The 12440-nt window shown below is 45.1% G+C and overlaps 1 protein-coding gene across 2 annotated transcripts in view; it reads right to left on the minus strand.

The window, feature by feature from the left end:
• The window catches only part of RIN3 (Ras and Rab interactor 3), a 104944-nt gene that overhangs the window by 9569 nt on the left and 82935 nt on the right, over positions 1 to 12440 (minus strand). For both annotated transcript variants that reach the window (XM_054972123.1, XM_054972124.1), the window contains one exon: positions 7354 to 7485. In XM_054972123.1, the coding sequence (XP_054828098.1) occupies positions 7354 to 7485 (132 nt within the window). The remainder of the gene's footprint in view (positions 1 to 7353; positions 7486 to 12440) is intronic.

Raw genomic sequence — 12440 nt, forward strand, 5'->3', positions numbered from 1 at the left:
CATCGCTTTGTGTGATCTGGACACTACTGCTTTGATACAGCCTAAAACCACATTACAATGCTGACTCACATTTGGTGTATGATCTACTAACACCCGTAGAACCTTTTCACCTGTTCTACAAGTCTCCCCCACCTGGAGGCTGGAAAATGGAGTTGTGCCCTCCAGGTCAGCCTGTTAGACTAAGATCTGGGAGCTCCAGCTCCTAATGCCCACTCTGCTGTAAAGCTTGCTGGGTGGCTTTGAGATGATCTCTCTTGTTCAGCCTTAAGCTACTTCACAGGTTGTTCTGAGGATAAAACAGGAAAGGGAGAACCACATATGCCACTTTGAACTCTTTAGAGGAAGGATAGAGTAAAAATAGATATGCAGATAGCTGATTCCTGTTGTAGCTTAGTTTGGGGCACGCACATTTGGTGTAGTGGTTAAGAGTGGCACAACTCTAAACCAGAGAAACGGGTTTGATTCCCCACTCCTCCGCTTGAAGCCAGCTGGGTAGCTTTGGGTCAGTCGATGCTCTCTCAGCCCCACCCACCTCACAGGGTGATTGTCTTGAGGATAATAATAGCACACTTTGTAAACCACTCTGAGTGGGTGTTAAGTTGTCCTGAAGGGCAGCATATAACTTGAGTGTTATTATTATTATTATAAGTTGTAAGGGATATGTTCTAAAACCTCATAACTGCCAGCACCGCAAACAGGAATAAAACGGTCTGCTGGGCAGTGAAAACACAGAGAGAAAAGTTTGGTTGGGAAATCATTTCACCTTAATCATGATGATGGTGGGCTTTTATCCTTGGTTTTGTGGGGTAGGAAAGAAACCAAAATCGCCAAAGGAAGACTTCATAAAGGTCTGGAAATCCTCTACAGGTGCCAGGCAATTTGCAGAATTTGAAAAAGTGAAAATCTAAATGTTGCAGTTAATGAGAATGGCCAGAAGAGGGCCCCTCTGAATCACTTGTCATTTGTTTGTTTTATAGCATGCCTTTCTCACTGAAACCCAAGGTAGACTACATAGTGGCCCTTTTCACACTGCTTACCGGGACTTGCAACGATGTGGACCATCGCGTTACAAACACGGAAAATTGTGTTTTTTCACGCGAGATTCGCACGAGAAAACGTGATTTTCCGCGTTTGTAGCATGATGTTCCACGTCGTTGCGAGTCCCGGTAAGCAGTGTGAAAAGGGCCAGTGCAAGTGGAGCAGAAAAGAGCAAGAGCCCAGTAGCACCTGTAGGACTAACAAAATTTGTGGAATGGTATGAGCTTTCGTAAGCCACAGCTCACTTCTTCAGATACCAAGTGCAAGTGAAGTACAATATACTCAACAGCTAGGTCATTCACTGAGCAAAATACAACAGTGTCCTGAAGGGAAGAGAGGCTATTTCTGCACCAGTGCATTTGTCTGTTACAGTTTTAACAACAAATAACAATCTTTATCACCCTGTTACTTTGGAAAAGGAGATAGACTTGTAACAGTGTTTTCCCATTTAAAATACATTTGCAAAAACAGTTGACCACATAAGGGCTGGGGAAAAACCCTAAGGCTCCTTAAGGATCTTCTCCCTTTAATCTTGCCTGTAGTGTTAACTAGCTTCTTCCACTGGGTGCCTAATTAATTCATTCCTCTTAAGTCCTGGTGTCAGGCCTGAAAGGATCCATAAACATTTACTTTTTTCTTGGGAGGAGGTTTTAATGACTCCTTTCCCCCCCTCTACAACAAAACATGCATTTTCTTTTCTTTTTGTAATTATCATAATTGCATAGTTACAAAATTAGTCAGGGGAAAATTAATGAGCAGACTTTGCACCCAAAGACAAAAGCTTTTTTGAAGTGGAGGAGCTCACTGAAGTGCTTGAAAATATCATTTAAACAACAAACCACAAAGCCTTGAATTGCAAATGGCAAAAACAAGGCAGAAATACGCACTTTGAAGACCCACTGAATTCAGAAGATAAAAGCTGAAGTAAATGCTTAATCCTCCCACTGAAGTCAAACATGTCACATTTTGCCTACATCGGGGTCCCCAACCTTTTCATTAATGAGAGTTTCTTCTGAGGAAGGAAAACTATCCTGAGCCACTACTAACACACATTTATATATAAATTCCCTGTTAAATTAAATTTGCTCCCTGTCCTGGGCACTTTACCAAGCTTTGTCCTGTCCAAGAGAAAGAAAAAGCAAAGAACACACACCATGATAAAAACAATGCTAAAACTCAAACAAAGGCCACTGCAAACACAGCCAAGACCAAGAAACACATTTCCAATAAGCAGTGATCTTATGAAAGAAGTAAAAGCAATGATTCCAAGGTTCATAAAACGCCAAACTACTGGCTCTCAGGACAATAACCTGATAGCCTCTCATTCCTAACTGTCCTTTCTATATTGCAAGCCACTGACATCTAGGGTTGCCAACTCTGAGTTGGAAAATTCCTGGAGATTTGGGGGCGGGGCCTGGAGAGGGGAGGGTTTGGGGAGGGAGGTCAACAGGGTGCAGCCATTTCCTCCAGGGGGGCTGATCTTTGTTGTTTGAAGATCAGTTGTAATTCCAGGAAATCTCCAGGCCCCACCAGGAGTTTGGCAGCCCTATGACATCTCTCCTGCAATTTCATACATTGAAGCAATGGAACCCCTCGGTCCTTGCTGGAGCTGATCAACTCCTCTCTCACACCCAGCTGAGGAAGGGCCCCCCTCCCCCCCATTCCTCACTTTGGCCACTCTTAGTACAAAAAGAAAGCTAATGGTAGCACCAGTTCCCTTCAGAGAGACACGTCAAGCCAACTGATGGAGCCTTACAGGTCTTTGAGTCCCATCAAAGCATTGTCTCTCTCATGGTCTTTTCCTGGATCTTTTAGGGGCTGCACGAGGGACGCTACGATAGATGGCAAGCTAGTGGTAGCTCTCTATCTGTTGGAGGTATTGCCTTCACCTGCACTCTACCAGTCTCCCCAAAGGGAATCAATCTGAAGTGGCTTATATCATTTCCTCTCCTCCATTTTATCCTAACAAAAGCCCTGTGAGGTAAGTTCCAGTGAGAGTGACTGGCCCAAAGTCACCCCCAAAAAGCTTCCATGGCAAAGTGGGGGTTCGAACCTCCCAGATATTATGAAATTCTACTCACTACATTACCAAAAGTTCAGATACCCACAGCCCACAGTTTCTCAAGATACCCACTAAAAAAATTGAACTGGTAGAATAGGACCCCTGTCCCCCACAAACACACACAGGCACACGCTTCCTGTGCTTCTCACACAAAAAAGATCCACTCCCCTTTTCATCACTGATGAACAAATGAACTCTTAGCTCTTTGGATCCACCAATTCTATCATTGTCATCGTCATCGACATCAATTCGGTCCTGGCAGAAGCCAGGTTTAAGTAGTTGGCTCAAGGTTGACTCAGCCTTCCACCCTTCCACGGTTGGTAAAATGAGTGCTCAGGATCCTGGGGGTAAAGTGTAGATGACTGGGGAAGGCAATGGCAAACCACCCCGTAAAAAGTCTGCCAAGAAAATGTGATGCGACATCCCCCATGGGTTGGTGCTTGGACCTTTATCTTACCTAATAAATTTATATACCACCCTTCAGGACAACTTAATACCCACTCAGAGCAGTTTATAAAGTATGTCATTATTATCCCCACAACAACAATCACCTTGTGAGGTGGGTGGGGCTGAGAGAGCTCTGGAAGAGCTGTGACTGACCCAAGATCACACAGCTGGCTTCAAGCAGAGGAGTAGGGAATCAACCTGGTTCTCCAGATTAGAGTCCTGCCACTCTTCACCACTACACCAAACTGGCTCCTGCCCGTGTGTGGTGAGAAGTTCCTCTGATTCCCACTGTTCCCCCCCCCCACACACATTTATATGAAACTGACTCTTGTCTCACTGTACATTTTGCTTACCAGCAACTCATAACTGTCAGCTAAATAAATATGTTGAACTGTTGATCAGACTGAGAGTGACCTGGGTGTTGGGAAGACTCACTTGGTGTTCCTGCTCCTTACTGACAGGGATCTCTTCCTTTTCAAATGCACGTGGCCACATGGCATTCTGCTCCCTTGAGGCCACTGCTAGGTATCTATTGCCTAGGCAGCCACATTGTCAAAGGGGCCAATTTGTTTGCACTAACACCTCGGGGATTCCTAGGACATGTGACCCAGATGCCAAGACGCAAAGGGAACTGCATGCTATATCAGCGTAGTAGTTAATAGGGATCCTTATTTTTCAAAGATACAGTCTCTAAAAAGTCTTGAAGAATGGAAAAAACAGGCACAAATGTAGTGTGTTTGTACTGCGGTGTGGTATTGAAGGTGCTTAGCACTGTTCTATCTTAACAACTACACAGATCTGAGATATGGTCAGACGTGTATGGAATGGGAACTCATGGTGTGGTGATCAGAGGCCTTTAGAAGAACAGCAGAAATCCTTTAGAAGAACAACAAAATCCTATATCTAATTCTGCATATGGCACTAGATGTAGATCCCTAAACATAGAGATTAGGGCCGTGGACAGAGATCCTCCAACGAACTTGGAGGGATGCTCAGATTTGCAGAAAATTCCAAACTTTTTTAAAAACAAAAAAATCAAGGGGGTTACAAAAAAAACCAAACGAAGAAGAGTTGTCTGCACCAGTATAGACAACCATCTCACCAACCACAGATTTACTGGTGTGTGGCCAGGCCAGCTGCTGACCTGAGGATTGCCTCCAGACACAGGCTTCCAGATGGGCTGGGGGATTGGCACCGCCTCGTCCACCCACCTGGTGGTGGAAGCTGCTGATGGACGGCCTGGATGGGTGGGAGAGGGGAGGGGAAATGGGATCCACCACCTCCATCCCTGCATGAGCCAGCTAGGCAGAAGAAGAGGTGCTGCCAGCTTGGGGGGAGGAGGGGGGGGAGGAGCCACTCCACCCTTTGCTGCCACTGCTGTGTGAGCCAGGCAGGAGAAGCAGTGCTCTGTAGGTGAGCAGGCAGCCTGGTAAATGTGCTGACCGGACAGTGAGAGTGGGTGGCAGGTTCTCCACTTGTATTGTATTACTGTATTTACATACCACTTTTCAACGCAAATGCTCTCAAACCAGGGTCCATAAAAAAGTAAAACAGTTATAGCTTACGTTTAGAAATAGAGCATCTGCTTTACATGCAGACGGTCCCAGGCTCAATCCCAAGTGTGTCCTGCAAACGTGAAGGGCTACTTACTGCCTTACGAACCTCCCCGACCACTACGGCCCTCTTCTGAATCCCTACTTTGGGTGCCCTCGCCTTCTGAGATAAGGCAGGTGGCAATCCAGGACAGGCCCTTTTTGGTCATGGCACCAAAATTCTGGAATTCTCTTCCCAGGGAGGCTTGCCTGTCCTGTTGCTGTCTTCTGCCAGCAAGTCAAGACTTTTTTTGCTTTGTTTGGCATTTCCTCAGTGACACTGCCATATTTTAATTGCTGTTTTTATGTGTGTATTTTTACTTTGGTTTGAGTTGCTTTAATGATGTGATTTTGTTTAGTTTTAATAGTTCTAAGGTATGTTTTCATTGGTGTATGTTTTTAACTTTGTTAGCTGCCTTGGTGGCCCTGATGAGGGCAGAAAGGCAAGGTATACTTTTTGTGAATAAATAATTAATAAAAAATAAAAGGTCCCAGTAGCAGATGATGTGCAGGACCTGGGAACCCAGGGAGACGCTGCCAGTCAAAGTAGACAATCCTGATAGACCAATGGCCCGACTCACCATAACACAGTTTCCCATGTTTATCACTAATTCCAGAGAAAAATGAGAGAGCTGGCATGGCATCACATTCAGAATCTCAGACGAGAACTGGGGAAAACCAGATTCTGATTCCTGTTCTGCCATAAGTAACTCTGTGGATGACCTGAAACCAGCCACTCACTCACGGCTTTACCTCCTCAACAGGCAGCTGTCAAGGTAAAAGGGGCAGAGGGAAGCCATATGCCACCCTGAGCTTCTTGGAGCAAGGGTGAGATGAAAACGGGACAGATAGCAGGCATGTGTGAAGCAGATCTGTTTTGCCTGTTGTGCCTCCTCAGAGCAGTGAACAAGTTAATGTTATTATTATCCCCGCAATACAGCTGGAGAGCTGGAGTTATAAGGACTGGCTTACCCAAGGCCACCTGCAGAGCTCATGGCAGTAGTGGGGTTCAAACCAGCAGAGTGCTGATTCACAGCCCAACTACTTAACCACTACACCAGCTCTCTGCATGTGGCAGAGTAGGCCCATTGATATGCTTCTTGAAAACAGTTTTATGAGAAATGGTTCTCATGTAGTAGCCTGAACCCAGTGTAACAAGGCAATCCTAAACAGTTTTATGTCTTTCCAAGCACATTGACTTCAGAGGAGTTAGGAAACTGTAACTATGTTTAGGATTGTACTGTTATACAACTAAAGTCTTAGGTGAGCTAAACCCACTCCCCTCTCTGCTACTTTGGGACCCTCCTTGGTCCCGTGAACCGAGTGAGCCCCCCCACCCCCACAACCATGTTTTCTTGTGACACTGCCTATGTGCCCATAGGAGTGTCAAAGAACATAGAGGCTGGGATGAAGTTATGTTACGGTAAAACTTGATTTCAACTTTGGGAAACAAACTAGTAAAGGCTTTCAGTTACTGCTATCAAACATGCTCCGTAATTTCTGAATATGGTCATTAGCACCCAGTTTCAAAATCTAACAGTTATGTATTTTTGTTGCTGTGCTGGCAGCCCTCGGGGGTGGGGTGGGGACTTAAAAAGGAAGAGGAGGAGGAAGAAATTTGGCAAGTGGAAAGGGAGGCAGAAGGACAAGTATGCTTGGTTCGTCAGAAAACTTAGCAGTCTCGCTGTAACCCATTGGCCTCAAATGAGAAGCACCGCCTTGAACAGAGATCAAATTTATAAACATGTCTAAAAATAGTTTCAGATCAACCAGCAAAAGCTCATTTCCATCAACGGCAGTCCATTTCATAAATATCAGCTTCATTTCTCCTTATTCTACAACAACGAACACTTAAGGACATAAGGAAAGAGACGCTTGATAATTCCGTTTTTCTCAGTGATCAACAAGATGCCTCCAGGAAGCCCACTGGGAAGGTATGCGTCCCAGTAATCAGAGGCATGCTATTATTTAGCTATCAGGACCAGACAGACACAGGTAAAGCTGTCTACCAAGGGCACTGTCTACTCTGAGTAACAGGGTCTCAGGCAGAGGTCCTTCACATCATCTCCTATCTGATCTTTTGAATTGGCAATTCTGGGGACTGAATCTTCTGCAGGCAGAGCAAAAGTTCCACCACCACTAAGTCATGGCCCACCCCAGTCCTACCCTCTATAAAGACTGGAGCATTAGAGAAGAACTTGATCTCTCTCATACCTTCACCAAGCTGCAGTGCAGGGTCCATGAGTTCCATCATATACTCCACATTCAGAAGCATCTCGGTCAGGTCACTGCGCGCCAGGACGTACATGAGCACTGGGAGGAAGTCATCTGCTCCATAAGGCTTTCCTGAAACCAAGAGGAGATCCATTTAGGTAGCAGCTGGCAAGCCAAGAGCTGCTTATTCAGACATACCAAAATCTGTGTGTGGGAGGAGAAGAAAGGACACGTGTCCAAGCCTTTGTGTGAACTAGCCCTTACCAGAGTAATTGTGGAGCAGCTGGGTTGCGTAGCTTTCAAAACACAGATTAGAAAATAGACTGATTAGGGAAATGTACAAATCGTTGTGTAGCTAAAACAAGTTTGGAGATTCTTCCCCTGGCTTCATAATTGCAACCCCCCCACACACCAAAAACAAAACACAATCTTATGGAATTAATTTTGTGTAAGTGAAGAAGAACATTTGCAGTTGTGGATTCTCAGACCATGGCCATTAAAGAGGTGTACTTCAAGCAGGTTCCAAGAGGAAATTGTTCAGTATTTCTGGGGGAAAGAGGCAGAATTGCAAGATGTTAAGTCCATGATATTGTGAGACTAAAAAAAACACAGGTATTTCCTTTAATGATTCCAATATTAACCTGCATATTAAAAAAGACTGAATACCTATTTAGAGTGAAATCTCTGTTCATTATTTACATTGCAGCCATGCTTTTAATTATGCGGCCAAACTTGAAGCTTCTTTTAAAAAAAATGAAAACATATATTTAAATTTCAAAAAAGATGTGCATGTAGTTTCCTGCCTGGGCTTTGTTATGTTATCCCTATTTATTGTATTTTTGTTATCATAAAAGGTACAACTGGATATACTTAATATTTTTATTGAAATATTTATTGTGCAGTCTCTACTTTATGGTATTAAGTAGATCAAGGCTTTTCTAAAGGGGTAAGATGCACAATGGATTGCCACAGTCAACAGTGTTATGAGTTGTTCCAAGATGCTTTCTTTCCCAGATCCTTCCTAGGCTGTTTCTACACAGAGGTTTTTCTCTGAGTTATTGTCTCAACTGGATTGCTTGGGTGTGTGTGTGTGTGCGTGTGTGTGTGTGGAAGTTATTGCAGGCGAGTGCTAAATGTGGGGAGGAGAGTGGGGAGGGGGCACGGCGACAAGAAACACTCAGACACAGTGCTGGAGGTAAAGAGGCCACAACTTTATTGAGATTACAGCTCAGGGAGCAAAGGCGCACATAGGGCACAGATCCGAGCATCGGCTGACCCGCCTGCCAAGCCGATGACCCACACGCCCCCTCAAACCCCTGCTGAGGGGGGGAACCATGAGATGACAGTCAGTGGGATGCCACGTGGGTATACACCCCTGAGTGAAACATCCCCTGCCACCTGGGAGTGAGGCGGACTGACAGCCCCCGACTGGGCACGCACCGGCCATTCCTCACTCCCCGGACCCCTTATGGGGATCCCCATAAGAGGGAAACTGAGCCTGAGGGCCCTGTTTCCCCCCAAACGGATCGGTGCCCAATGCCCCAATCCGCAGCCTGCTCAGTCCAAAGTTGTGACAAAAGGGAGGGCTGGGCAGGATGCCGCCACGGGCCAAGTGCCGAGGGGTGGGGATCAGCCATCCGACCAGGGGCCCACGCCGGATGTGCCCGGGCGGAGAAACCTGGCCCCTGGGCATTCCCCACCCCTCCCCAATATGGCGGCCACCATGCCGCCTCCCCGCTCGCCTCCCCCAGCGTCGCCCGTAACTCAGGCTCAGGTGAGTCTGAGAGCCAGGTGAGCTCTGAGAGCCATTATTTCACATGATGTCATGTACTAATCATGCACCTGTGGTCCCTTTCCTGCTCTCATTACACTTTTTCCAGAACCTGGGCTGCTTCTACATGGAGACAGTTCTCCGTGTAGCTTTCACTAGTGCTGTGAATGCAAATGCATTTGCAGTGGCAATGGGGCATTCTCACAGAAGATTTCCTTGCCTCAACCCTCTGCCACTTTCCACACCACTGGAAGGCTTTTTCCAGCTGTTAAAAAAAACAGTAATAGTTCAATCACTATAGTGTCATAATGTTATCATGCTGTTTTGCAACAATGTAATAATCCTGAGCTTTCTTTTTTTTTTAAAAAAAAAAGTTAGGTCTCCAGTACTTTTGGAAATGTGCAACCAGTACCTCTCCCCTTATAACTCTACAACCAAAAGGGCTAGTGACAAACGTTTTTTAATAAATGAAAAGCTAGTGCCTTGATGCAATAGATGATTTTAATGTAATTCTAATGTAGTAATGCTATAGCAATATAGCTATTGCCAATTTTCAAAGCCCTCAAATCTTCTCTGGTGTGTGGGAAGGACTGAGGTAAGGAAAATGGAACCAGTATGGAAGAGCCTGAAAAAATGTTCACCTTCCTATCTTTCCTTAAAGATCAGGTTTGGGAAAGACCATAGAAAAGCGGGGGGGGGGGGAACAGAATCAAGGCAAACAGATGAAGATGTCATATGGATGCTGCAATAAAGAAGCCAAGGTAGAACAAAACATATGCATGGGAACAGCACTGCTTTGCTATAATCTTTTTGGGAAGAGAACACCATCCTGCCATCTGGATGGGAAGGTGCATGATTTCATAGTTCCCACCCACACCAGCACCATTTTCCTTCCATCAGCCTCTCACAGCTGTCATTTCCACTGCCGCACCACCAGAGGGCTTTATAAGGGCTTTAAAAATGTCAATTGTTACAGCACTATAGCACTACAACATTATTTTAAAGCTCCCTGGTAGTGCATTAGGAAAAAATGCATGGGAAATGATCATTGACAGAGGAAAGTGCACAGAAAATTCCTGCGTGGCATCTTCATCGCCAATGCACAGGCCCCTGCATTTGCAGTAGTGATGAATGCAAGATGGAGAAATGTCGTTATGTGGATGCAGCCCCTCCCTCCTTAATACAGCCACTAGAGCCACCCCACCCAACAGAATGGTATCCATGGTCAACATACTTTACACATTCACACTGGCAAACAATCCAACAGAGACAAGCACACTTCTCTGTCCTTTAAAATCAACATTAAAAGAGTAAAGCAGGCTTAACTGTGCATTGGATTGCTCTCATTGACTTGTTCCAAGTGTTTCTCCTATGAATCAGCTACCTTTGTTTGCTGAGCAAAGTCAAAGGCTGAGAATTATGCTCAGCTGGAGCCTTAAATAAGTACTCTTCTGTTCTTTTGTCAGAAATATAGCTTTAAAGTATATCTGACAAATGGAAAATTAGCTCATTTTTTAAAGTGGTAGGGAACAGGAGTGTCCTTATTAACCAAACCTTATGTTATTATTATCATTACAGAGGGGATGTTTCCTGGTTGGCAAAAAGATATAGCCATCAACCATAAAAATATGCAGCCACAGACTAGAAAAAGGACTTCATTGTTCAATTAAGCTCCATTTAGATGACATGGTTAACCACAGTAAGTATAAACCACAGATCTCCAGGAATAGCCTTATGGGGACATTTTCGGCTGCAATGGGAAGGGGAGGTGAGAAAGTCATGCTCTAATGGCAGAAATCCTTGCGCCCATGAAAATGCTTGGCTGCATCCAAGCCACAGAATGTAATATTTCTGGATCCACAGATAAAGACTAAGAGAATAAGGAGGGGCTTAAAACAATATGAACAGCACCTACAAAACATCAGCTATAACAGTACCTGCACCTCTTTACTAGAACTAGGATCATATGATGTTAGGGTATGTCCACAGAACACCATTTCCTTAACACTGCTCAATATATGGGAGACAGCCAGTTTGGTGTAGTGGTTAAGAGCACAGGACTCTAATCTGGAGAGCCGGGTTTGATTCCCCACTCCTCCACTTGAAGTCAGCTGGGTGACCTTGGGCTAGTCAGCTCTCTGGGGCTCTCTCAGCCCCACCCACCTCACAGGGTGTTTTGTTGTGGGGATAATAATAGCATACTTTGTAAACCGCTCTGAGTGGGCATTAAGTTGTCCTGAAGGGCGGTATATAAATCGAATGTTGTTATGATAATATCTCTAAATTACAAATCCTATCACTCCAGAGTATGAGATTTCAGTGTCATCCATCTTGAGATCAAAGCACTAACAGGCTGGATATAAATTTTTAAACAAAAATATGATTGAAGCACTTTGAACCAGTGATCATACATCATGCCTCAAACCCTATCTATGCTTTGCAGAGAAAAGATGTCCTTTCATGAATCCTTAGAAAGCAGAAAGTCTTTCCCTATTTTACACAGAGACATTATGCTCAAGAAGATGGGGAAATTCAGGTTTCCATAACTCCTTCAATGGCCTCAAAAGGGTGTAACGCTGCTCAGAACTGCACTGCATATGTCCTAAAGTGGGATAGGAGGGTTCTGTGGTGTGTGTGTGGCTATCATCAATTTAATGCCAATGTGGAACTAATGAGAGCCATCATGGCAAACTCATATCAACATTTGCAGCCATCTTCCCATTTCATTGCATAAAGATCGCCCCCCCTCCCCGTCTGAAGAATGACATGAGGAAGTTGCCTTTGGAGAAACTTCAGCGAGGGGAGCTGCCCCCCACTGTGGAAACAGCAACGAGAGGACTGGAGGTGGGCAAGGAGGGCGTCCCAATACCCCTCCCCAGTGTTCTCTCTGCTGTCCCTCACTCTCCTCCTATTCTTCCATCACACTGGCACAGAAACATTGATGCAGAAAAGAAGCTTGGCTGCGCCCTCCGTGGCCTGGCAACCTCCCCCACTTCCCCTTTTACAGCTGAGCTCAGCTGTCAAATAAGAAAGCCTGTAAAATGATAAAAGGGGGTGAGCGAGAGGAAATCAGAACTAAGCTCTGGTGATTTGTAGGCAGCGCTTAGTTCTGGCTCCATATTTGGATCAGCTGAGGGCAGAACTTTACCTGGAGGCTCTGCCCATACCCACCCCACACCATTTCCCACTTGAGGGAGTTTTTCTTTTGTTCCAGCTTGTAGGGGAAAGTCCCAGAAGCCCCTGGAGCTGTACTTGTCAAGCTCTGAAAAAAGCAAGGGAGTTCCACATGAGATAAAGTTTTAAAGTGCAAATCCTC

The sequence above is a fragment of the Eublepharis macularius genome, chromosome 2 (genome assembly GCF_028583425.1).
Source record: "Eublepharis macularius isolate TG4126 chromosome 2, MPM_Emac_v1.0, whole genome shotgun sequence".
In the NCBI taxonomy this organism is placed as follows: domain Eukaryota; kingdom Metazoa; phylum Chordata; class Lepidosauria; order Squamata; family Eublepharidae; genus Eublepharis; species Eublepharis macularius.